Genomic DNA, 27708 nt, shown 5'->3' with positions numbered 1-27708 from the left:
CGTGAACTAGTTTATGGTTTGTATATAGTTCTTAACCTACTTGCGCATACATTAGACTGTTTTCACAACATACATTTTGATTGTCATAGCAAAGGTGTGACGAATAACATTAACGACGGCTCCATTCCATCTAAGTAAATCATTACACCTGTGCTTTTCCTGCTACAATGAGTCAAAACATTGGCTGTATAAAAAAATCCATTAAAGAATGTTCAACCACTTACCAGGAAAGAAAACACAGACATTCATCAATTATTGGTTTCTTTATTAGGTCCACCATTTTGTACATAACAGGACAGCATGGATTTAATCAACAATATAGACATATTTGACAGGAGAGAATCAGAAGAGCTCTTCTCTTTAAATATCCAATGACCTGAGGAAAGACAAGCAAACGACATTTTAGCTGCATGCAAGTAACATGTAATATAATTTATGGTCTACAGTACACTCAGTAGGCCATTAAAAATACAAGGTTTGAGGCAGTGCTGGACATGATCAGTACTTATGCCCAAAGCAATTCCCTTTCTAAAGCCACATCGCCTTCCCCAAGTAACATGTAGTAGTATAGCATAGTGCAGTCTCACCTTGACAGTCTACATTTTGGCAATGCCAAGCTCTTCTGGTGTTGAGATGCCGAGTTCTGACAAGGTGGGCTTGAGCTCTTGGATCAGGTAGGGATAGATTTCTTTATGGGGGCCTGCTTTGTCCTGCAAAACACCAAAAAACAACAAATGAGCTGCATTTTGTCATAGGCAATACTTGCAAACGTGGCAGCAAGAAGCAATAATGAGCCTCAAACAATAATCTTTTGATTAAATTGCTATTTGGGTGTTGTATTACATGTATGGATATGTCAATTTTTTACCGTCATTGTATAAATGTGTAAAACAAATGGCATTATTGTGTAATATCACTCTACAGTAATATCAGGGTGACTTCCTACATTTGTGGACCATTTGAACTCCTAATGTGGAAGTTTTTGATGCATCTCTGCACTGCAGTGACAAATCTGACTTCTTGTATGTTGAGTGTTTCTTGTTCAAGTTGAGGGTCTATCAGGAGTCACACTGTCCCAGTGAAACACAGTTCCACAAAAAAAAAAAATTGTGGCACACCCTGAGTGAATATATGAAGGGATGGTCACTCACCTTCACAGCCTCAAGGATGCGGATGGCGCTGGCCATGTCATTCAATCTCCGGCAAGCCCTTAGTGCAGAATCCAGGATCTTGGCCTCGGGTACCAGGTCATACCCAATTAGGGTGTTCATGCCTTTAGGTTAAAATCAATGAAAAAAATGCTATTACTTCAAAGTATCAGCAATAATAACATGAGCAAATGCAAAGAATAACAGAGAGAAAAGGTAACATCCGATGGACCTTTAAACTCATACAATACTTGCAGTTTTTGCTACTGGTTTGCTGGTTACAGCTGGAGTCAAACCCCAAAACCTGAGGGTGGGTCTGATACTAGACCCAAACCAGAACTGTATCAGTGACCAAACTAGGAACAGCAGGATGAGGACACATTGTCAGAATAAGAACAGAAAAAATTGTTGACAAAGTCACCTTTCCTCAGTTCCCAAGCATCTATGTCAGGCTTGCTGAAGTAAGTGACCCAACGGGCATCAAACTCCTCGTCAGTCTCCACCTTGCCATGGGAGTAACATCTCGAGGCCAATGGAGCTGGAAAACATAAAGCAGACAAAGAGATTTCTTCACAATGTTTTTCAATACTAGTCATGATACAATACAGAAGTTTCAAGCGCTTAAAAGTACATGTAATATGGAAATAAGTAAACTGCTGTACAGTTAATCTTAATATTATCAAAATCGCAATGTGTCCAAGTGCAATATCCAAATCACAGGAGTTGCAATTTTTTGATAAGAGTAAAATGTGTCACAACATACCATTATAAATGAAGCATTGTTGTGCTAAAGAGATGCCCCAACCAGCAAATCATACTCCAGGTTTCTACAGTTTCTTTCTTTTTCTTTTTTCTTTTTTAAAAAAAGAAGCCAAACACAAGCAGCAATAAAGAAGTTTGCGTGTCTAAAATTGGCCAAATTTGATTAAAATGAGTAAATATCTTATTAAACAAGCAGTCCTAAAAAACAACTACAAACCTGGCCAGGCATCATATGCCAACCTTTTAATAATAGACTGTTTTCAATATTTGTCAAAACTTAGGAAGCTATCATGAACCTAGAGATAATTTTCAACATTTGAATATGATAACGACACATAGAATGAAAGAGTCAAGCTGACAAAGCAGAACATCCACTATATTCAAAACACTTTTGAGTCATGTTATGTACATTGAAGTTTTCATACCACTGCAAGCGAGCCAGACAACATTTTGCAGAGACAAAATGGCACGGAATATGACTTGTTTTAACAGCAAAATTGTCTTTTCTACAAAACATCTTATGTTATAACTGGTTCTGAAAACGGGAAATACAATACTGTGGGACTTTAATTAGACATAAAGTAGGGATGCATGATATTGGAGTTTTTGCCTGTATTTGATATGCCAGTATACGACAACTTAATTGGCCGATAACCGATTTTAATAATGATATTTCCACTTTTTCCCCACCTAATTTGAGTGATCATCAAGTCTCTTCTGTAGTGGAATTAACATCGTATATGCATGCGTGCATAGTGATGGCCCACCAGCAGATGGAGACATGAAATAGAATGTTTTACAATGTATGTTAACATTCATTTACTGTGCACAATGAGAACAAGCATGTTGAGACTTATGATAGTTAATTTTAAAGCCGATATTGGCTAACACCAATGACGTACTGATATTATCAGCATGTTGGCCGATTCCAATAGTTCATTTTAAAGCCAATGTCTGCTGATACTGATGAAGAGTTGGTATAATGGTGCATCCCTAACATAAAGTAAGAAATGACATTATAAAAAGTGCACACAGTACTTTCTTTTCCAAAGCTCTATCAAAGTCAAACACTTTCAGGAATAAAATAAAATCAGGTTACACAAAAAACATTTTCAGCTACAACGCCTAAATCAGTGTGGTGGACGCTGTGGGTCAAGAAATCCAGTTAAGAAGTTGTATTTAATACATGGCTAGAAACGTAACTTGCTGTAAGGCAAAGTTTTAGTGTTACTTTTTTATTCCAACCATACTTCATCTCTCACAACAATAATGCAGGTGCACGACATCCCAACACACAACACCTTTTTTCCTCTGTACAGCATATCCAAGTTCATATTAATGACAGTTAATATGAGAGAATATTAGCATCAAAACAGGTAACAAACTACATCGTTCAAAATGTCCATAGTCAACTATGTGTACATTTTACATATATAACGTTAGCTATACACATAATAAAGCATATGTTGACTTTGCCATAAAGTGTTATCAGCTGCGTATAAACTGCGGTCACTGACTCTCCTGAACTAACTAAGGAGGGTCATCACAAGGTCGTGACTTCTTTTGCTAAAATTAATTTGGCGGCTCTTTATTTAAAATACACTGTGTGAGGTGAAACTGGAGGAATATGTTCAGCTCGAGACCACAAAGACACCTCACCACAGAAATAATTCAATGTCACCCCGTTAGCTTTACACTCACACACAGCAGTAACGTTAGCTAAGCTAACTAGCTAGCCGAGCCATCTTACTACAGTCATCTTTCTACTGAGGCTGTTTATTTCCACGGCAGCTGTACAGCGGACAGTCCTACCTGAGTAGCAGGGTCGTGACCGAGCCAGGCTCCGGGTGCCTGAGGCTGACAGTCGGATCACGGCTCGGAACATGGTACCGCAGTGGGTGCTAACCGTCCTGTTTGCTAAAGAGGGAAACTCTGGACGGACGAATACGATGAGGATGGCGGGGGGTCACGTGACCGGCGGAGATAGCCGAAGGCTTCTACGTCCCAGCAGCTGATAGGTCCGTGCCTTGACCTCGTATGAGGATACGTGTTTTGGTTTCGGCAGCATCAGTGTACACAGGCGCTCAGTGCAATTTACACATAGACTTTATTTACTGAGCTGTTTTTTTTAATTGAGAAAAAGAACATGTACAAAATATCAGGTAATTAATAATTAATAACAGACAAACAAAAACAGGAACCAGGGGTACATGCATACAGAGAAAAAAAACTATATTCAGTCAGAGGATTTTGGGGAATAAAATCACATAAATTAAATTCTAGGAGAAAAGATAAAAATTCTAGAGGTGACTTAAAGAATTTCTTTGTTTGTGATTTCATTGTCTTGTGTATCCAAGAGCCCTACTTTCTGGATTATCATGATAACAAATAGGTTAAAGAAGTAAACTGAATTAGAGGTTTCAAAGAAGTGAGAATGTCCAAAATCTTTTGGATATGTCACATAAAAAAGATTAGACATAGTTTCTGTACTTTTATTTATTTAGCTCTTACGCTGCTTCAGATACTCTGACAAACTTCAGACATAAATGATTATTTCTGAGAGCTCAGCAAATTAACTTACATCATATTGCCACAAAGCTGCCTGGAAAAGAGCGGTTGGGACCTCATGGAGGGAAATGGCATGTAGTTGGGGCAGCACATGTCATTTTGTGAGAACTTCGTTCAAGGTAATGCTAACAGATACATTATACGGTGTGGACCAATGTTGGTTTTTGTACTTGTGTCAGATAATAGTCCACCAAAGCATCAGAGGTCAAAATATCCCGACTTTAAGCCCCAAAAATGAGTTATCATGCCCCCAGAGCTCTGGATTCAGAGGCAGATTGTCAGACAATGGACCCTTGGGCAGAGATACGCAAAAGGTCCCTCATCTCTCCTACAGGAGCAAGACACACACACTTCAGCCTTGTTTTAGGCTATTGGTTTTGTTTTGCATCTCTTTGTAGTTGTAATGCATGTTTTTGTGGTGTTATATTGCTTTGCAGTTGTTTTGTTTCTCTCTGAATCTTTTTTTTGTTCATTTCATCTTTGTGGTTGTTGTCCTCTTTTCTGTAGTTATTTTGTGTCTCTTTGCAGTTCCTTTGCATCTGTTTGCGATCATTTTAATATCTTTCTTTTTTTTTTAATTTGAGACACTTTCAATTATGCAACTTGATAGCATCAAAATGAACTTCTTACTTAAACTTGGTGGGGTGCCCCTTTTAGCTAAAGTGAGAAAATGCAGTGCATCGTCACATGATACCAGCAGAGGGAGCTCTTTATCTAAAAATACACTCTTGAGCCCTCAGAAGCCTCAAAGCAAGTTTGTTCCATTTATTGGTCCAGCAGAAAATACCTTTAATGCTAAGTGCATGTGAGGAGCTGAAGCACTGACAGATTCTGTTACAAAACATGACATTATTGTTTTCGGTAAGACTCATGTTGTATTTAATCAACCACAAATGATCATCTGTGTAGGATTTTTTCATGTTGATAACATGATGATAACATTCATCTATTTTATTTTTCTTTGTGTGCATGTTACAAAGGTATGCTGGATTACCCTGCTGCGAATCTGTCATTGATTTAAGTTTGTGTGTGTGACATAGAGAGAGTGTGTCAGGGTTCTTAGTGACGTGGTAAACTCTAATCCACCCTAAGCCCAGGGCACCACAGTGGATGTCCATTAGTGTAATGTGCTGCTGCACATCCTTCCTTCTCCGTCCTTCCCTGCCTCTTTCTCTCTCCACCATGTCTGTCTTTTGTTTGCTTCAATGCAACACACGATAGTGCGTTAAATAAATGTGTTGTCAATGCATATTTTTTGCCATTAGGCTCCAGTTTTAAAAGAACTTACTGGTAGTCAGGATAAGCTCTGTGACCTCTCACCTCCCTGTGGTGGGGCGCAAACACATTTTCTTGATTTGATGACGATAATAAATCATTATATTACACTTATGGTACCTTGTGTTTTTTTTAAAATTTTACACGGTAAAAGCACCTAAAAATTCTACTGGGATTGAAACATCTCTTTTTTCTCTTATATAAAGCTGGGTCATGTGACAACATGACCTGTTTGTCAGTGAAGGAAATGAATATGCTGACACTACAGAGAAATCGATCTCCCTGAAATGAGGAAATTCAACATAACATGATATATGAGAAGAGTGTTACATTTAAGGTGTCATTTCCTGCACTGGAGAACCTCAGCATTTTTTATCATTGTTATTTGTCTGCAGATATTGTATTTACATAATTTTTAATGTACTGCCTCATGTTGCAAGTAGATCTATAGTATCTTCTTTTTTCACCTGATTCCTGTGCTCCTGTCCAGTGAAACCTCCCATATATACATCACTGTGGATAACAACATCAGCTAAATGCTCAAACTATCAATATTGTGACCAACCTGAGGGTGTATGCATTTCTTATCGTAGCTGAAAAAAGTCTGCTTGTGTCTGCCTTACCTTAAAGGAATACCTCACTCTGTTTTTTTTGACATGCCTGATGTGAAAGACAAATCCAAAAATTATTGATGAATTAAAGTAAAAGGAGTCCGCAATTAACAACGGCGAATATATATATCAGAACATCTGTTTACAAACTCTCACACAACTCGTGCAGTACAATCAAAATCTCATTTATCTAGTCATATGCTTGGTACTTTCCAAACAGACACCCCTTCTAACAGGGAGCCTCACAAAGTGAATCTTACCTATGTTCTCTTAAAAGCCAGACTCAACTGACAAAAACAGCAATTTTCTGCTGGTGTATCGCTGCTTCGATCAGTTAGTTTGCTTGTGTTGTTTTGTGATTTTAGGCTACTTCAGATGCACCAAAGTCACACAACAACACAGCCTAACTAACTGATCATGGCAGTGGTAGACCAGCAGCTCCCAAGTTCAGCATAGTAAAATCACTGTTTTCGGCAATGGAGTCTGGCTTTGAGAGCATAGCTAAGTTTCAAGTCAAGGGGCTGTCTGTTTGGAACGTACTGAACATACGACTGGATATGAGACCTGAATTATACTGCATGAGTTGTGTGAGAGTTTGTAAGCAGATGTTTTGACCCCTATGACTTAAGTTTATCAGGAATTTTCTCAGTTTTTGGATTCTTCGTTCACCAGAGGCATGCAGAAAATAGACAGTTTTCTTAAGAAAATAAATGTAACACAGGGTGAGTAATTGATATATAAATGGTCATTTTGAGGGTGAAGTGTTCCTTTAATACAACATAATGCATCTCATCTGCTGAAAAATGAGGTTTTTTTTAAATAAAAACTCATTCAGTCAATTTTTTTCTCCTTGATTGAGGAGCAGGACCAAAATGTGAAGCTTACTTCAATCCATGCTTGTCTTTGTTCCGCTCAGTTCGGTGAGTTACACAGGACCATGATATAAAGTACTGAAAGTCATAAAAACAGAAAGGAAGCTCAGTTTGGTTCTACAGTTATGATGGTTTTATTGGCATTTCCCAAGGTTGTATTTTACAGTGATGGTCACAGTCTGGAAAGGTAAAGAGACATAAAACAAAAAGAGTGGCACTATTGCAGATTAATATGGGCCTCTCTTCTGTGTGGCCTACATATGTAGCATGCGGTTGCCATGTTAAGATATTTCTGTCTGTATACATGAATTATTCAGTGTCTTCTAGCAGCGGATGGACATGCATAACACTTAATGCACTACTTGATATTAGGGTTGCTAGGGTTGAATCATGGGTAAAGCAGTCTGGCTTGGGATGTGACCTCCCTGTACCTTTGCCTACTGTGACTTTTAGCAAAGCTCCACCTCCTTTCATTATCAATCACAATGTTAGCAATGATAGTATGGTAATGCCCAATATTTTTCTGATGGTTAAACAAGGGTCCCATCAACAGTGCTTTTCAGACCACAACCTAATGCAAATATTTGTATATGCTCTTACGATACAGTTTGTACGAATTACAACAAATCTTCAACCCTTGCTTTTGAATGGTCAGATTTAGCTCCCTGAGGAAAAGGTAAATACTATACAATCAATGGCATCAAATTGTGTTAATACTGCTTCATCAATAGAGTTGGTAAAATACAAAAGCCATGTGTGCATCCACATGGCTCAAATACGTAACTGAGTATCCTTGGTCTATGATGTTACTAAGATTTGAGCGGCTCCACGTCAACATTAAATGTATTTAGACAGTGGCCTTCGTTACAAGCTGTTAGGGCTGTATGTTCACTACGTTCACTGCAAATCACTGTGGCTGTATCATGTAGCATCACAACATCTTAACTGATGAATACACAGTGTGTCTTACATGGACAACACCAGAATACTGATATGGGGGGAAGAACATTTTGGAAAAAGGTGTACATACAGTTTATATTACACACAGACTTTTAAAAAAAAAAAGAATGATGAAGAAAACAGGAGAAGTGATCTAAGTCCATGAAGCCATTTAAGAAGCACTATGTACAGTGTGGAGACAGTTTGAGTGGATGATGTGCAACAGAACTAATGTTTCTTAACAAAATCAAAAGAGTGACGACACAGAACAACATTGACAACAAGGGGAGGGATGGGACGGAGGCAAGTGATCGGCGTAATTGAGAGGGGGGGCAGAGGAATGTATGATATGTGCATGTGTGCAAACCTCTACAAGTATCACAATAAAAGCATGAGCTTGCAGCGCCTGCTGTCGAGCATAAGAAGAGGGCGCTGGGCGTTGGTGTTGGGGCTGGGCTGGGTTTGGTGTTGTTATTTTTAGGGTGGTTGGGGTTAAACAGGGATGAAAGCACTTTTCGCCGCAGTTTAGCCACTGCCCAACATCTTTGTAGCACGCTGGTTGGCCTCGTCAATCCTGGTCTTGTTGGAATCAGCCTGAAAGAGACACACACACAGTTCAGCCAGGAGTCAGTTATGGGTGGGGATGAGTGACTTTAAAGGAAAATGCGTCTGTGGTTGGAGCTAACTTTGCACTTGCACATCCTTTATAGAGATTTAAGGAAAGGAGGAGTCATGCAAAACATCAGGGCAAGCTGTGGGAGCCTACTACAGCTGTTCAAATAAGCCAGATTTTTCACAAGAGTCATTGCAAACACTTGTCTCTGGATCTGCCCAAAAGTAAACACATAATCTAGCTGCCATGAACTCCCATCATGGCTAACAGCATAGGGACCTATGTTCAGGTCAACTTGCCAGCTGACCTAATTACCCTGCACATTCATCCGCACAAAATATCCCAAAGTAAAAAGAATGTGACACCTCGGAGTCTTGTTTCAATTAACTTGTGGAGCAATTAGCCAGAACTGGAAACCCACAGAGTCAAAACAGCCACATTCATGGGATATATGCTAGAAATGAACCGGAATTATCCTTTAATGGAGACATACATACTTATTACTGTATACTTATTGTGTCAAGTGGGCTAAATCTGCTCAAAATCAGCACAGCTGCATCCGCTGCTACATGGCCTAATGCTGAGCATGTAATCCATGCTAAATATCAGCTAAATGCTCTATAGATTAGCTTCCATTTGCTGCCTTTCATTTATTTACTTTACGCACAGTTCTGACATCAAATCGTTAAACTCACAACATCAAACCACATTCTGGCCCCATAGCTTTCCATAACTTCTTCTAGCATTAATACAAATAGGCCTACAATTAGTTATCTTATTAAGCAGTCTTGAAAATCTAGTACCCTTGGCAGACTCTTGATTATCTTGTTTCATAAATATGACTAATATTGTCCTTGATCCTCACGTTGTTCCATAAGGAGTATTTTAGGTCCATTTTGTTAAGATTTTGAAGCACCACACTACTAAATGTTCAACTGTGCTGGCACTGTCTTCATGTACTTTGGATCAAACATTACTTTGCTACCCCAACAACTAGGAGAGGTTGTTGCCTGGTAACTGAAACTAACTTGTTTCCAACAGTGAGTATGAATTTAGAGTGGTGAAGAAGCAATTACACCATGGTCATGCACTTCTCTAGAAAAAAATGCACCCTCTCCCACCAATTAAAGTTTGAAATTCTCCATGGCCATACTGTACCTTCTCCATGATCCTATCGATCTGCCGGTTCTGGGTGTCAATCTCCTGGCCCATATCCAGGGCCATGTGACGCAGATTACCAATGATCCCGCCCACCTGCTCCAGGTTCTCATCCATCTCATTCTCCCGGGCGTCATCTGTTACCCTGGGGCACACAAGAAGAGCAAGTAGGACTGGTTAATGGCAAAATATTATTTTTAGTTACTGTTGGAATCTACATTGTGTTGGAAAGCACAAGCTTCATAAAACAGCCTGGTACAGTACAGTTCAGTGCACTTTGAGTAGATATGATATCTTTTAAAAGAACAAATACTTCAAATTGCCTTTGGAACTCAAATACTGGTACATTTAAGGATAAAAAGAATAAGCCGTACTGGTCACGTGGCCTCCCAGCTGGCAAACATGTTATGGGCTATCTGAGGAGTTAGTACCATGGACAGCACTTCACATCAATCTGTGAGAGTCCTGTTTTTCAAGAAACCAAGGAAGAAGAAACCCTGATAATTTTTTGGAATCCATGAGGCTTAAATCATATGTCATACTATTACCCAGTGATTCCCAATTACAGGCCCAGGACCCCTCCAGTGAGTCATGAGATAGTTCTGAGGGTCACAACATGATTAAAACAAAGTTTTGCTACACAAATGTGAATTAATTTTTGTTGGATTTACCTCAAATCATTGCTTTTTTTGGAAAGGTTTACCTGCTCAGGTTCCCAAACATTTATTCAAATGACAAAGTTTAGAGTTAATTCTACTACTCACCTTATAGACTTCTGTAACTAGTGATGGGAGGTCACAAGTAGACACACACACATTTATTTTAAGGGGTCATAAGTGAAAAAGGTTGAAAACCAGTGGAATAACACATGTCGAACTTTGTTGCTCCAATTTTTTTTTAAATATGAATGAATCTCTATAAATAGTAATCTGCATGTATCCTGAATCTGTAGGCCACTGGACAAGATTTTGGTATCAGAAGCGTTCTGGTTTCCGTTTGTAGTCTGAATAGTATTGACCAGCCACATTTGAGTGTACTTTGGTTGCCTGCAGGTAAACAGTCCATGTGGAGAGCAAAAGATGAAATGCAATCTCCAAACCCATCAGGTACTGTCTGATGTCGATTTGTCTTTTAACTACCTTTTTTCTAATATATCTGCATTAAATTGCTAAAATCTGTTTATAGAGATTAGCTGACATGTTGTTGACCCATCTCAAGTTGTTTATCACACTGTAAACAATAAGCAGCACACTGAAGAGGAAGTCTTGGTCTGATTATCTGCTGGCTACACCGGATCTCCCGAAATTTTGGCTGTAGCCCTGAGAGGCTTTATCATCGTCAGATGATAGCCAGTGGGTTCCGAGTCTGAACATGAAAGAACTACATTGCTTTATTGAACCCTGACTGCTTATTGTTGCAGACTGAGCAGAAAGTGTCCAGTTTCTTTCCTCTAAACATTACAGTAAATTCAGATAACATTTCAAACATTCCTAAGTGGAACAGTTTGATAATACATGTTACCACCTGTCTACAATGAAGGTAAAATGTTTCTTGAAAAGTCAAAATGGGCAACCTATTCTAGGATAAGACGTATATAATTTCATATAATTGTGAATGTAAACAATATTCATTCACATATAAACACACAGCATACACAATCATTCATTCAAACACATAGAAACAAGTACGCATTCCAACTACACACACATACAGGAGCACACGCACAAAAACACACACACTACTTACCTGCGGATGAAGCCCCCACTGATGGCCATCTGTTCACGTTCGTCCATGACTCGAGCCCCTGGCTGGCTGTTCACCACTCCATCCTGGTTCCCTCCCCAGGCCTGGCCCCCGCCCTTAATCCTACCACACACACACATCAGTCAGGGCCAGTGAGACTGTTGTATTGTGTGCTTGTGTATGTGCATATATATATCTGTGTGTACTTGTTTACTTATTTGTAAATGTGACTAGCGAGCAGTGGGTGTGCATGTGACTGTATGCTGGTCAGTATGTGTGACACTGTGTGTGTGTGTGTGTGCGCTCTGGAGTGTGGATGTGTATTGTCTATGTAAGTGCATGTTTTCTGGCAATTCACCATTAAAACATATACATGAATATATGTTTGGAATGCATTGCATAATATTGTGCCATGCCAATCAGCCTACTAAAAGCAGCATGCCAGTCACGTATGATAAACTTGCATACGTGCATTTGCAGTCTGTGAATAATTGATCGAATGGGCAGATCAATTGAGTCTGAGCACAATAAGCTCACATGTGGCTTGTGTTAGAGAGTAATCAAGGTCCTGTAAAGACTCAGAAAACCATCTCCCACAAGCACATACAGAAGAGCACAAACACAGAACATAATGACAAGACTCGAGACGGAGGAGACACAAACACACATGCAGATTGAGAGGACATGCAAAGAGGAAACAGTACACAATGTTTGACATGAGAGGGAGTAACATGTAGAGAGGAACAGGATCAGACACATGCTGTATCTAGTAAAAGAAAGCCCAGCAGTTAGATCCGTTGTGGAAAACCAAAAAGAAAAAACAACAAAAACACAAAAAAATTGTGAGTGACTGGTGATCATTTTCCATGCAAAACTAAATAATACAGTAGTTGTGATGAGCCCTTCATTTCATCTGGATGGATACATCTGTAGGAATATACACTGTATACAGTCAAATAGGCAACTCTAATTCTTAGCGTTTGTTTTATTATGCTTGGAGTATCTGATGAGTGGAGGTCACCACTGAGGACAGCACAATGAACAAAGTCTATTTTAGAGTTGTTCAATTTTCAATAAAAGACCACTACTGCATGCAACATTGTTATTGTGAGGTGGTAAACCACACCCATTCAGTGCTCCAGTTTATAACAACAAGCAAGAATTATTTGTCTCACACTATTTGACAGTGCCATATAAAGAGTCTAGATCAGATGAAGCACATTACATAACCACAGGATCACATAACAAGTGGATCACGATAGGGAGGACCAAAGAGCTATAGAATAGACAAGATCTGAACCCAAAACAACCACAAATGGAAGAAGGACCAAAATGGACCATATAAAGGCAGCAAACTCTTAATATATCTTCATAGTCAAAATCAGGTGGTGACTATTTAAAACACCAACTGCTACAAAATGACAGCTGTGATGCAAATAAGGCAGATTAGTTACATGTGCTACTATCAAGATCCTGCTCAGCCCTGTTTTGGAGAAAGAAATCATCTGTTAAAATGTCTACTGCTTCTAGGTCTGATCTAACACAGAAAAAAACTTTTCTCAAGAAGACAAAAACCCAGCACATTCTATAGTAATGCCTGACTTTAGATATACAGTGCTGCATTTGGTTAATCATAAAGGCATTACTTATTCAACCCCAGACTTAAGTCTGAGAAACATCTTGCTGCAAACCCACCACAGACTAACCCATATATAGCCATTTATTTCTTGGTTTGTCAGCCACTTGTATTTTCTATAGCTCTGAGATAGACAACTGTATACAGTACATGTACTGGTCTCAGTATAGTGTAGTATGCTCAGGCATGGCTCAGTGGCCATGGTTTAGCTGTTGAAGGTCAGAGACCAGATCACACAGGAGTTTGGCAAAACAAGCATTGGGAATCCACCTTCATATCAAAGCTTTCAAAGAACAAATAATTCAATTTAATACTTAAATATTAAAATGTTAGCACCTGATGTCCAGTGTGCTCAGAGAACAAGTTTACCTCACTCTTGCATGATGTTTCATTATTTAGGAGGGTCCTGAGGGGAAAGAGGCAGGGGCCAACTGAGGCATACTATAGTATCGGGATATCGGGTTCAGGTGTTTTGTAGTGGGGTTGCAAGAGGTACTTATCCTTAGTCAGTGTATTACCTAAAAAAATAATCAATATCAGTTTAAGTGTATGCTACACTGAGAGTATTGACACCACTTTACCTTGCTGTCAAACAGCCCTTTCCAATGGGGAACTAAAGCTGCTACATCCATCTATGCTCTTTTCAAAGCCACCAGACTCCATTTACAACAGTAATTTTACCTCGCTGAACATGAGAGCTGCTGGTCTACTGTTGTTTTTCTGTTTTGTTATTCTGTGACTTTGGTGTTTTAAAGGACGATTTCAGATTCCCCAGATTCACGAATTAACATAAACAAATCAAGGCAGCGGTAGACCAGCAACTCCTGTGTTCTGCAATGAAAAATCCCTGTTTTTGTCAAAGGAGTTTGGTGAGAGCACAGATAACGGCTTCAGTTCCCTGTCAGAGAGGTCTGACTGCATCAAAGTAAAGCTGTGAAAATGTTCTAAATATAGTGTACACTTAATCTGATATTGATTTTTTAGGTGGCTGAAATGCATTTTGCTGCAGCACCTGTCAACAGCAGTACATTGTTTAGCTTTTGTGGCGGTACTCCTGCCTGCTTCTCCAAACTGGGAGCATGCCGACCACCGTTTACTTAATACACTGACCATGGATAAATGCCTCATACAGCCCCACTTCAAAAATTAGAATTATGCCATTAACATTACAACTGTAATCTGAGGGTCATGTGCCAAAGTGGTGTGTTGAAGAGTCAGTCAGACAGCTGCTTTAATGGGTGTTTTTACTGTTTGTTTTTGATTATAAAGTTACTGTAGATAAATCTCGTTTAGTTAATACAGAAACTTGTATTACCCAAGAAAAAGTATGGCACATAATAACCCACATAAAACTATAACATCTAATTCTTTCATCTAATTCTTGGCAATGAATATAATAAGCCTATTTCCCAAAACTATTCAATTGCTTAGCTGCAAGTATCAGCTGTGTACCGTTATGTCATGTACTCAAATAAAACAACAGCCTTTTTTTCTTAAATATACCAGTGAAAACTTTGGATGCCATAAATTCCAGGAGCTATTATACAGTCTTGTCTGAAACCGATCATTTAAAATCAGACAACTTTATTTTTAATGTATTGCAAGAGCCACATAGTATCAATTAATGCATGTAAAAACATGTAAAACACCAACAGCTTTCCAAATGACAAAAGGTGGATAAAACTCAAATGAGGTATTTAGTGAAGAAGGCAACTAGTTGATTTATTCTTTGGTTTGATTTAGACTTTGTACACAGCATGATGCATCATGCTGCAGGGTAAGGGTGGGGGCTTGGGTGGGGTTTAGGGGAAGTGGTGGGGGCTGTAGCCCAGATCCCTGCTGACGCTGCTACCTGTTGGAAGAGAACTCTCATCCAATGTGGAATGAAGGGCTTTTGATGACAACAGTGAACAAAGTGGCATCAGACCTGTTGTGCAGATGTGTGTGTTGTTCATGCATGCACGCTGTCAACTTGAGCAAACACACCCACACATGCATGCAGCACTGGTGCCTGTTCTGACAGTGTGTTATTGTGGCTTTGGGCCCAACTGCTCATACCACTGTTCACCGTGCTCTACACACCAGAAGCAGGCGGACGAATAGAGAGGCAGGAAGGCAGGCACTGAAACACATGCAGTCAGGCGACACAGGCAGCACCTACTTGTTACAGGGACATGAACATAGACCACAGAACTGTCCTAGATTGTTCAAATTCTTTTCTGCATCCTTCATGTCCTTATTGATTTGGTCCATCCCCTCCTCGATGCGCTCCAGTTGTTCTGATTACCAACACATTGTCATTTTTCCCAGCAAAAGAACGAAAGCACATGAGAAGAGAAGAGAGGAGGAAGAAGTTGCGGGGTGGAGGGGAGGGAGGGGGAGTAGAGAGGGCAAACAAAGGAGAAGAGACAAAAAAGACATTGACTGTGACAAGAGAGACATCAGACATCACCACCACCACCAGCACTGGACAGGCAAGAGCTCGGGGCTCCTGGCCGGTACCTACTTTTTAATACATGGGCATATCAGACCACAGCATTGTCCTATATCTTTTAAATCTTTCTCGGCCTCCTTCAGGTCTGCATTCACCTTGTTCATGCCCTCTTCCACACGATCAAGTTGTTCTGGTGAGGACAAAGGCATGAGAGCAATGAAATAAATTTGACTCGTGTTGTTTTTTTGAGGGCTGGCACTCTACGCTATGGTGCAAGAGGCAAAATGGTTTGGCTAGATGCAGAAGGCAAAGCAGGCAACAAGCATTGCGAGTAGCTGTTGATACAGTGACTAAGAGACAATGCTTTGCATGTGAATTAACTTCCTTGAACTCTAACGACTTTTGTTTCCTACCTCCGTCCAAAGCGACATATTGCTTCTCTGAGTAAGTATTTCATCTGAGTGGCAGTAGCAATACCTGCATCAGCAGCTGTATGCGTCATCCAAACCTGCATCTGTGCATGAAGATGTTTATTCTGCCACTCTGCCTGTCTGAATACTACTGCACATCAATGGGAGCAGTGATAGGCGACAGAGAGAGTGACAGAGACTGTGATAGGTAGAGTACTTTAAAAGCATTAAAATAAATGAGCAACAAATCAATGAACAAATCACGGACTGAGTGTGATGAAAAGCACCTTTCAGGCATGTGAAGTCCCCAATGCTTCCTTACTCAGATGGTCAATAGGGCACAGAGCTATAAAAAGCTCTGATTCAAGGTCAGATCCTCTCTCTGGCTGGTTAATGGTGATAGGACAGGATAGCAGTAATCTCCATCAGTGGAAGGGGGCACTTTGTCTTCCGGGAAAAACTCAGAAGGTTTGATTTGTCACATTGTAGTACAGAGGACGCAGATATAACACTGGCTCAACATCTATAGAAATAAGTGCTACTGATCCACAACTGAGGTAAAGTGTTCAATTTTAGTATTTCTACAGCTCAGGAGAAAACTACCAAAACTAAGACAACGTATCTTACTTTTCTAAAACCGGAGCAGTTTACACTATGTGCTAAACAAATGGGACAAACTTTTCATAAAAGAAAAGACAGATCTCAAAAGCTAAGGAGAGACTATTAGTTGAAATGATTACGATGAATTTTCAGTTAACTGTAGGGTACAACTAGACGGCACAGTCGAAGACAACTAAATGGCCTCCAGCAGTAATCCCAGGCAAAGTGAGGGATTGAGTCGAGGAGGAACGTGAGAGAGAGAGAGAGAGAGAGAGAGAGAGAGAGAGAGAGAGGCATTGTTTATCTCCTCAGCTTCAGGCAGCCGGGCCGGACTTAACAACCTGCCTCCTGCCCTCTGTCTGAGGATTATCGTGTGAGCGCCTCCCTTCCCCTCCTAGTCACACTCACAGGTTTAACCAACTAGAAAGCAGGATCAGTCAAATCAATGATGATTTTTTTTTCACAGCAGACACTGTTACTTGTTGTACAGTAGAAGGATAAGTACAGGTGTTTCTAATAACATGAACACTGGTTATGCTCTACTCAAATTCCTCAGTCACTCAAATCAATCAATCAATCAAAACTACACCTGTCCTTCTCCTGCTGTGACATGTCAAAATGTCTGCTGTGAAAAAGATCTTTGTCATATTGTCATTGTATTTAAAGTTTCTCTACACTATGACAGGGACATAAGTAGTAAAAATAAATGAAATTTAGGAATTTGCTGCCCTGAAAGGACAGCTGAGAAAACTAAAACTACAACCTGCAGCTTAAAATCAACTCCGTTTAAAATTCTGGGTCAATTCTGAATGAATTCAACAGCTATGGCACTGCGTTTTGTTCTCAACTGCACCAACAAAGCATTGAATTTGTTAGCACTTTGATTCGTGCCTCTGACTACCTTCTTCTCCATGGCAACAGTGGTTAAGGAGCCAGTGTATTGTAGTATTTTGAGTCATCCACATGCCAAAATCATTTTCTAAATATTTTACAGAAACAAAGTTGAAATAATTAAAAGTAGTGGCCATAGCATAAACCTATAGGATTGTTACATTATCCAGGAGAGTGCAGTGTTTCCACAGTAAGTAACATTGAGAACATTGTTTAAAGACAAGTCGACAGAAGAAAATGTTGCATTGTATTTTTCTGCAAGCCATGGATATGTAACATTTTCATGTCTCATTCCTAGCATAAAAACATTTAATGACATAGTTCAGATTACATGTATATGAGCTGAATTGTCCTCAGGAGGTGGGGGCATTGGCAGATTATGCAAAAATGGGCCCCTGAGCACAGACGTGCAAAAGGCCCCACCACCTCTCCTACACTGAAGCAAGGCTTACAGACTTTGTGGTGGTTTAATGTCTCTTTTTGGTCTTTTTGTGTCTCTTTTGGGATGGTTTATTTGAGTGACAATTTCGGCCCCTGGGCTTGTGTCAATAACCCATCCATGGGTGGAGGGATAGCATGTGCTAGCAACCTAGGTGAGACATCTGCCAGGCAGGCCATTAGGTGAGACCAACAAACAACAAAACTGTTTGTTTTGACATAGGTGCCACATAGGTGGCATTTCCACAACTGTGGCACTGGGGCTGATCTTTTCTAGTGAGAAATCACAGCATATACAGCCGTGATTGGACTGTTTTCACACACTGTTTGCATATTTTGTAATGCACTATAATTCGTACAAATCATACCTATTAATAAACCAGTTATTTGTGTATAATCCACATATTTGGGAAGGCTACGATCATGTGACCAATGCGCTGATGGGAGTAAAGAACAAAGATGGAAGCAGTGGGTGGTAAAACACAAGACCTTCCCCTGGGACTTCTCCAAGAACACTGGTCATTTTAAGGTATGTTGTCATCATTTTTCTTTTCTTAAACCTAACCACAGTAACTTTCCCTGCCTAAAGCTAACCTCCATAACTTTACATTTAGTATGTAACTTTATTTAAAATATGTAACGTCACTCGTGTGGCACCAATTCGAAGGATATCATACAAACCGTTAGGATAAGTTGCCATGATTATGTCACTAAAGCCAATGTTCTTTAGTGAGACCTGATCTGCTGCATTTACAGCTGCAATTGTGGCACCAAAGCTGGGTGTTTTTAGCCAGACATCAGGGAAATTATAGTGGTGGTTGTGGTGACAAATTTGGATATTGTAAGCCAAAACATGATATTTTGCAAGTCCTAACCAGGCGGTTTTTGTGCCCACACATATTGACATGTTAACCACAGCATTGTTGAAGCATAAAGTTTCAACATATCCGCTACATATAAAATGTACAAATGTTATGTATCCATGGTTTGCAGAAACATACAATGTCAGCTTTTATTCTGGTAATTGTGTTAAATAAAAACTTGAAATGGGAATGGGGGAAAAACACTTCTGAAATTAGCAGCGACTCTCACTTCACAATTCTTTTGGCTTTAGGCTACTGCTCTGTTTCTAAACTCTGAGAGAGAAAAAGAAAAGCCTCTTCATAAAAGTAAAAAGAACATAAGAAAAAATAAAGTTTATAAAGCTGAACAAATTGTACAAAATAACTGTGCACTGATTGTGACTATGCTACACTTCTATTATCTTCTATTCTATTATCACACATAATCCTTCACATCTCCAGGTTGGTTTGAATAAAAATGCTTTTACTCTCCAGCTTCTGTGAAATCTAACTCTTACACTGCACGCTCCATCTTTTAGATTCATTTCACTCACAGTCTCACAAGATGAAAATGAAGGCAAATGAGACAGTGATGTGTGCGACTCAGTGCCTGGAATATATCAAGAGTAGTTGCTTTAATGTGTTTCATTAACTGTTGGTGTGTAAGCAAATCAATTTTTTGGCTGTAGTGTATGGAACACTAATCCAAGAGTGACAGAAAAAAAACAGTCACTGATGAAGTGATAAATAAAAAGTTGTATTGATGTAAAAATTGTGATCTCCAGTCACCACTTTAAGGCCATTAAAATCAGCCACACTCCTTGTACATTTTCAGCCTGCAGCTACAATCTAACCAATGGTTTGTGCTCTGAGCTAAAACGCTCCTGGTGGGGGCTCGCTGAGGCAGAGCCGCAATCCATCAGCGCAAACTGAGGCGTAATTCAGGTCAACATGCATGTAATAGCCGAGCAGGGAGGGACTCATTAGCTGCAGTGAGACCTCCGCCATAGGTAATACATCACTTTAAGAAATGAAAAAAATGTCCTCCTATGTATGACCTGCATGTGTTTGTGTGTGTGTGTGTGTGTGTGTGTGTGTGTGTGTGTGTTTCTCTGTGTGTGCGCGTGTGTGTGTAAAGGTCAGAGGGATTAGTTACACCCTGCTCAACAAGACAGTATTAATTGTAACAGGCATGGAAAGCTATTACTTATAAGCCTTTTTTCTTTCATGGCAATATAAGAGGGAATTCTTGATGTTAATAAAATGGTAAATATGTCAGCGCTGTGAACCGGAAAGACTTGTATAGTTTAGTTGTTATTGCACACTGAAAAAAGGGGTCGGGAAAGAGAGGAGGATAGATTGAACGAATAAAATAAAGAGTTTCATCATTATTGTAACCAAAATGATCTCCCGGCAAACTTACGGGAGAGGAAAAACGTATAGAGGTCAGGAGAGAAAAGTGAAGGGAATGAGAGGAGGGGCTGGTGGAAAGAAGAGAAGGAGATCGAGAAAAGAAGGGAAGAAGGGAAGACAGAAAGAAAAAGAGAGAGACAGATGGGGGATCAGGTTAAGAGGACATTTGCTGAGAGGCAGAGGTAATTTAAATCTGTGAATTGATTGCCGTCCTGTGCTAACAGCAGCGAGCCGTGCACTGACGCAGCCATGACTCTGGAGGGAAGACGACAGGAGGAAAGAGAGAGAGAGAGAGAGAGAGAGAGAGAGAGAGAGAGGAAACAGGCTATCTGTTCCTTTGACAGGCCAATTAAGCTGCTCTTTCACGCATGAAGCGAAGCACAAGCCAATAGCAAGTTTTATGGAGGGGGGACATTGGGCTGGTTGACCCAGGGCCCACACTCACCACCAAGGGGCTCCATTAGAAGCCCGTAAGATCACACCCTACTTTACTTCTTTTTAAGTTTACACTCACTACTGTATTCTGTAAGGCAGAAAACATTAGAAAAAAGTAAGATGTAATATCATGCAGTGGGCTGTCCATCTGCTGGCTTTGTAGTAGTCCTACAGTGTTGTCTAAGCCCCCTGACCTTTCTTTTTCTTCACTGTATTAGTGGTCCTGGTAGTTTTAAATATTTCAAGAATGCTTAATTATCAAATTATTAAGTCAGACATAAATGAGCCACTTATATAAGTTGTAGAACACATTTTTTTCAGGGATGGTTGGTTCCACTGTGCTACAGTGTACAAGGGCCATTGCAAAAGTGGTGTTGTTGAGGGTTAAGGTTTTTTGTTTGTTTGTTTGTGAGTCTTGTTGTGTGTTCTTCTGTCTATTTTTTCCGAGTCATTGGCAGGTTTGCCAGTATGAAACAGAGACGGATGGACATCTAAAACTGGATATTAACTTGAATTTAGTTAGTTATTTTGAGTTAATGGAATAAGTTATTACCATGGAGTAAAATCTTATTTCTTGATAAATTCAGACGTGTGCTGTGCACTCTCCTTGGTGCTGAAGTGTTGTTGATGTTGTTGGTGAATTGCTGGGTGGATTTTTGCTGTGCATGGCCTCTTCTATTTTGCTAGTGAACTGGTAGTGAAGGCCAGTAACACTGGGCTGGGCATGGTGATGCTCATGTGCTGCAGCAGCACCTGTGACTGGCAGACAGATCTCCTCCCCAATAACAGGAGAGACTCTGAGCAGTACACACAGACTGATAGTCTCTATCATATAACATTATACTGGTATCATATGAGAGAAATGTCCTAAACTCACCATTGAGTAGCCACAAAAGAACATATGTTACTATACAATATGATAAATTTACATTGTGATAATGTTGGGTGTGCCATGAGGTGTATATTCAACAACATCATTAGTTACAATAAGAATTTCTTGAAGTGATAGTAGAAATAAGATGCTAGAATGTAGTCATTTTAGCTCATTGTCAGTTACTGCCCCACATATGTTGTAAGTCGCGACGGAGATATTACAGGGCCTATGATGATGACCTGTAAACAAGTGTTGGCATTTTTGGAGATTTCAATGCTGTGTTAATGAACAATATTAGTGATTATATTATTCAGTGAACAAACAAAATTAAGTGTTGCAGCGTCAGAAACAAACACTGGATCCGACAGTTCTCATCATGCAACTCTATAGCCTCATTTGTTCGAACCCACCATCACTTGAGTAGCTTCAAACTTTCCAAAGTTCCTCCAGAGTCACAGGCAAGTACAGAAAGCATAAAAGTGTAATGTAAGTAATGGGGAGGCAAAGCAGAAGGCTACTGTAGCTCAACAGTCACATCCAGTATAATGACTTTAGCCACATTAGCTCAGACTGTGGCTGAGGTTACTTTTAAAGACTTGGCAGAGGCTCATAAAGAAATAAACTGTTCTGCTTTGGTAATTACAGAACCATAAAGATAATTTTCCTGTGGTGTAAATATTACTGGGACTCTGCAGCTTTATACTGGACGCACTGCTGATGACGACTCCTCTATTGTGCAGCATGAAATAGCTGCAAGAGAGAATCGGTAGTGGAGCAGATTAAAAAGTGCAGACAGATGTTCGAGAGATAGTGTTTAGTGATCTCTCCCTATCGACTTACCTCCCTGCTCATCCAACATGACCAGAGTCCTGATGCCGGCATCTTTACTCTAACAGACAGACAGAGAGATGGAAAAACAAAGAGAGTTGGAAAAAGAGGAATAAATGTGACAGATCAGTAAAGGTCAACAGAGCAGAACAGAGAAAAGGACAGTAGGGGTGGGTCAAACTACAATTTGAAATTACTTAATGTGGCTGAACTTAACTGAAACAATCTGAATTTAAAGGATTTTTGATATTTTGGCAAATATGCTTAATCGATTTCTTGCCAAATGTTGAACACAAGATTGATACCATTCTCATATCTGAGTGCGCAACATGTGACGTTAGATCAAGGGAACTGCTAGCATGGGGTAGCATAAGACTGGAAACAGGGGGATCAGCTTGACTTAGTTCAATGATAACAAAAATCCACCTCCTGGTATCTTTCAAGCTAAAATGTAAAAGGGCAACTTGTTGGTTGAGCTTTCAAGGTGCTACTTTGCACATTTCTTTAACCTTTTGACAGAGCTAGGCTGGCTTTTTCACCCTGTTTCCAGTCTTTGTGCTAAGCTAGCGTCATTGCCAGCTGGCTTTAGTTCCATATTTACAGAACAGACATGAGAGTGGTGACAATCTTCTCAAAAAACTCTCAGTGAGACCGCAAGTAAGCATATTTTCCAAAATCTCAAACTATTCCTTTAAACTAAAACAGTCAACCATCATCAGTCAACAAAGAAAGGGGAGGATTTAATTTATTATACAGTATTGGACCCAGGAACAGAGCAAAGTTATGGAAATAAACACACTCATCAGGAGAATCTTATCACAAAAATGTCTTCTACAGACAGTATGCTACTTTTGTGACAGGACTTTTGTGTCCTAAAGTAACAATAGGAGCCAAGCTACACCAAGCCAAAATTACCATATGGCGGTTATATGCCTCTGTGAACCAGTCAAGTTGCAGTTACAGTTTACATCCATCTCTGTCCAGACTCATATGTGGCCATGACACTACAGTGCTTCAAATATGGATGTTTCTGCAAATAAGATACATGTTCTAATATGTAAATGCTTCACACACATCTTCAATTTGGCAGCACAGAAGATCTATACAATCACAGCACAGCTTCGAAATGGATTCCCAAGATTAGTGTCATCAATTCAGTGTCTGAACAAATGTCTCCCCTTCTGTTCCTGAGTTATGTTGTTGAAAAAAGGCCAGAAAAGTGTTTTTGCAGAACATTATGACCTTTTGGTCAAGTCTAAGTGGACATTTGTGCAAAATTTGAAGAAACTCCCTCAAGATGTTTTTGAGATATTGTGTTCTTGAGAATAGGATGTATGTAAGGACAGACAAACAACCCAAAGAACATAAAGCCTCCAGCCACAGCTGTCGCCAGTGTGAAGGCATAAAAACATAACCACGATCTGCACAGTGCGACACATCCTTATATGATGGTTTGTATGAATTCATATTAAAAGTTGTGCACCCATTTGTATGATATATTATTAGTGCCCTCTACCGCTTAGGTTAGGTTTAGGAAAAGAATCATGGTTGGGCGTTGTCATGTTACGTACTTAATATAAGGTGACAAGGTGATGTGACAAAGTAAAGCTACTCACATGTGTAACTTAAATTGTGACTTTTGGTTTCACATGGGACACACACCCTGGCTAGGGATGGGTATCGTTAAGATTTTAACGGTACTACTACTCTTATCGGTACGGCTTATCGATCCGGTATTTTAATGGTACTCTTATCGATACTTTTTGAGGAAGAAAAAAACAAATTAAGAACATAAATTGCTTTATTTTCTCAATTCTCATTATGCAACAAAATAGTTTTTTTAACAAAACATTTTACTTTTTACAACTTGAAATGTAAAATACATTAAATAATAGTGTTGTCATGGTACCAAAATTGGGACCCAAGGTATGATACCAGTGAAAGTATCACTGTTCTGAGTAGTATCACGATACCACAGCAAAAATGAGGCAGATGTGCCTTTTGTCATTTATAAGAACATAAATCACTTTTCTGTAATACATCAATGATATTTCAATGGAATAAATTACTTACTGACTTATTCATACTTCAGAAACAGCATTAATAAGTGATTAACATAGGGCGGATCAAAATACAATAAATACATAAAACAAAAATCAACCAGCCACCCTCCTCCCCTGACAAGTAAAGAGCAGTCCTTCCGTAAGTAAAGAACAGTCTCTAAAGTGCGGTGAGGTTTGTGGACCGTTACCTGCCACAAAGAGAGAAATGTGAACGGCTCGTTTCCCCTCTGACACGTCACATACCTGTGTGCCGCCACGGCTTGGCTGTTCAGGTACTTCTGGACAGTCATGACGCCAACAAAGAAGACATTATTGGACCTGGAGCCGGGCTTCTTCGTCACCGGTAAGCCGTTATCTTGCGCCGCGGAGCACTATGGCCGCCGTATTTGACAGGAATACGTATTCCTGTCTGTGTCTGTGACCCCTGTTCAACCCACAACCGAAAGGATTCGCCTGCTGCTGGTTGAAATCTGTACTCGCACAGCGTGCTCCTGAATGATTTCTTTTACTTGCATAAAACTATTTTCAGTCGCAAATGCAGTAAAATGCTCGCACCGTAGAGCTCTCTCGAAAACAAATCACTGTAGCATATATAAATATATATGTATAAACAAATCTAGTCTACAAGTAAAAATATTAGGTATTCTAGGTATTTTATATGGTACAAGTAAAAATATTAGGTATTCTAGGTATTTTATATGGTGATGTAACATTAACCACTATGGATATATAAACCAGAGGGGGTGAAATCCCACGCACCCAGCCCAGGCTATAATTATGGTTATATTCATGTATTTAGAAGTATCTGAAAAATACACAAATAAAATCCCAAATCTGAAACCCTAGTAAATAGGGTCGCAAAATAGCTAATGGTTATTAACTCCACGTGTTGGCTGCTAGCATAATGTTACAAACATGGACTGGATGTAGATGAACTAGCTGTGCTAGGGCAATCAAACCCTGTACATCTTTCTGTCTGAATATGATGCACTTGCAAGGTGTTTTGACAAATTACTAGTGTTGCCGCCCTTACATGCAAAACATTTGTCACACTTGTGACAACGCGCTGTGTCTGCACCGTTTGGCTCTCTCCGCCATCGTTATCTATCTAAAGGTAGGCTACGAGCTTGAGTTGGTGTATGCGCTGTCTTGTGTGTGTGTGTGCGTGTGTGTATGTGTGTGTGTGTGTGTCTCACTGGAACAACAGCTCCGCCCCCCTCCTCTCCACTCACACACAGCAGGCAGCCAGGGTGAGCGAGACAGATCTCTCGTCTTCAGGGAGAATAGCCAAAATTATGATACAATGACGGATAACTGACGGAGTTGGTGAGATAAATGTGCAAGATAAGGTTTATCTTACTGCTCCAGTACCGATAGCAGAACCGTTAAGGTCAGAGCTTATCAATACTGCGGTCTTGAAGAATGTAGCCCCGGGTTCGTTCAATACCGGGTTTGGTACCCATCCCTAACCCTGGCCTCCTGGGTCAAAGTCCTGTGTTTATTTGACCCACACACAATGCCTCCATTGCCAGACTTTGACACTCTTTATACTACATGACCTGGCTTTCTTCTTTGCTCCCATCAAATGAGGGAGGACAGTTTGCAGCACATAGGTCATGTGAGCCTCCTTGCTCATGATTAGTAGAGTTATATACAAATTACAGTACATTACTTTTCGTAAGAGTATGAACGGTGAATGAGAACAGCCTGCACAGTATCAGTGGTACATGAAAGGTGGGCAAACCAGGTAGTGCCAGGGTCAGGAGACCATTTTGGACTGCCCGTCGAGTTTATTTAGAAAAATGTTATTTAGAATTATCCCTCATATAGAGAGAGACTAACACACTAACTGACAAAATCGCAAACCTCTAAAAACCCTACAGAAAAGCCACACATATACTCATACAAGACCCTGCACAGATTTCTGTGATAAACTCTTCCACCAAATGGCATGTGCTATATTTGTTATGTTCACTGGGCTTGTACCAGAGATTTGTTGACAAAGCTCCAACAATGTAACATTCTGATTATGCTTACAAAGTTGGCACAAGCTTAAACAACCACGAACATGAACACTCATGCCGACTGGTACACTGTTATTTCTCTGTGCATGCACCGCCTGGGCTTTGTCACATAATAACACTTCAGGAAGCACACAATAACCACATTAACCACTGTGCATACAACAAAACAACAGCTTTGTACTCTCCATGAGCCCAAGGCTTCCTCTGACAGATATTAAAAACCAAAGGCCGTTCAGTTCATGCATCAGCTATTTTGGATCAAAGTGTGCTCTGACCTTCTTGGAGCAGTGATAGATAGAGACCAGTGCTGGAGGCCAGCTAGACATGCCACTGATATTAGTATCAATCAAACGGACTGCTTCAGAGATCTGCGAGTGGCCATCAGTGTGGACTTAAATTGTTGTTGCTCAATGTTTTCTCTGGAAACATCATGTTGGAGGGAGGAAAGCAGTATGTTTACAGGAGATTTGTGGACAAATAAATCCTAATTACATAATCCTCAGTCAGAAACTTCAGCAGAGCTAATGTTTACACATACATGTGCTTTAAGACAGTTGAAAAACTGCTTGTTTACCCACCAGGAATCATAGGAAATCACACATATACAAGGGCAGACGTGTCTTCTGAACTACGGGACGGGATATCTGACCACGCCAACTGGCACAGCCTAAGGTAATGACATCACATCTTTCTGGACGCACACACACATGCACACAGACTACCAGGTCTTTTTTACACTTTGCTTTACAGTGAGTCACTGAGATTTTTTTTTAACCGCTTCTCCCTAAATAATTTTCTGCCCAGGAAGTGAACATGGAAGGTGGTGACAACCTTTCAAGAGATTAATAGAGATGAATATTTTAAACCCATCTTTCTTTCTTTCTTTGTTCTTCAGCGCAGCAGCAGAGCTGGCATAAAGCAGTCCTTTGATATGAGTTTTAAGCACATTTAGTAGGCTTATAAGGAAGTAATGCTATCCTTCATTTTTTCTTAGTGTTCTGTCCTAAAACCTATAAATAAAGGTGTTACTGAAAGACTGAGAGTGGTGTCTGTATCAGTTACAATCCTTAAAGGAAACATAATCATTGCCACTTTGCTGTGCATAAATGACTAACTAAAAGGCAATAAATC

At 39.9% G+C, this 27708-nt stretch overlaps 2 protein-coding genes across 3 annotated transcripts in view; both read right to left on the bottom strand.

Moving 5' to 3' along the window:
* Positions 1 to 248: 248 nt before the first annotated feature.
* Positions 249 to 3882, bottom strand: LOC126395668 (cytochrome c oxidase subunit 5A, mitochondrial-like). The gene is made up of 5 exons (XM_050053313.1): positions 3723 to 3882; positions 1570 to 1686; positions 1152 to 1273; positions 588 to 710; positions 249 to 376 (listed from the first exon to the last, which is right to left on the bottom strand). The coding sequence occupies exons 1-4, from the start codon at positions 3793 to 3795 to the stop codon at positions 597 to 599; spliced, it is 426 nt and encodes a 141-aa protein (XP_049909270.1). The 5' UTR covers positions 3796 to 3882; the 3' UTR covers positions 249 to 376; positions 588 to 596.
* A 3464-nt stretch (positions 3883 to 7346) lies between these two features.
* The window catches only part of LOC126394485 (synaptosomal-associated protein 25-A-like), a 53193-nt gene continuing 32831 nt past the window's right edge, over positions 7347 to 27708 (bottom strand). Inside the window, exons 4-8 of one of the 2 annotated variants that reach the window (XM_050051320.1) lie at positions 22503 to 22551; positions 15832 to 15949; positions 11693 to 11812; positions 9947 to 10091; positions 7347 to 8769 (exon numbers count right to left, since the gene is read on the bottom strand). In XM_050051320.1, the coding sequence (XP_049907277.1) occupies positions 8701 to 8769; positions 9947 to 10091; positions 11693 to 11812; positions 15832 to 15949; positions 22503 to 22551 (501 nt within the window). In that variant the 3' untranslated portion in view covers positions 7347 to 8700. Of the gene's footprint in view, positions 8770 to 9946; positions 10092 to 11692; positions 11813 to 15486; positions 15605 to 15831; positions 15950 to 22502; positions 22552 to 27708 lie in introns of both variants that reach the window. The other variant, XM_050051313.1, reaches the window with a different exon arrangement.

The sequence above is a fragment of the Epinephelus moara genome, chromosome 1 (assembly GCF_006386435.1).
Source record: "Epinephelus moara isolate mb chromosome 1, YSFRI_EMoa_1.0, whole genome shotgun sequence".
NCBI classification, from domain to species: Eukaryota; Metazoa; Chordata; class Actinopteri; order Perciformes; family Serranidae; genus Epinephelus; species Epinephelus moara.
This window is presented reverse-complemented; position numbering and strand designations above follow the sequence as displayed.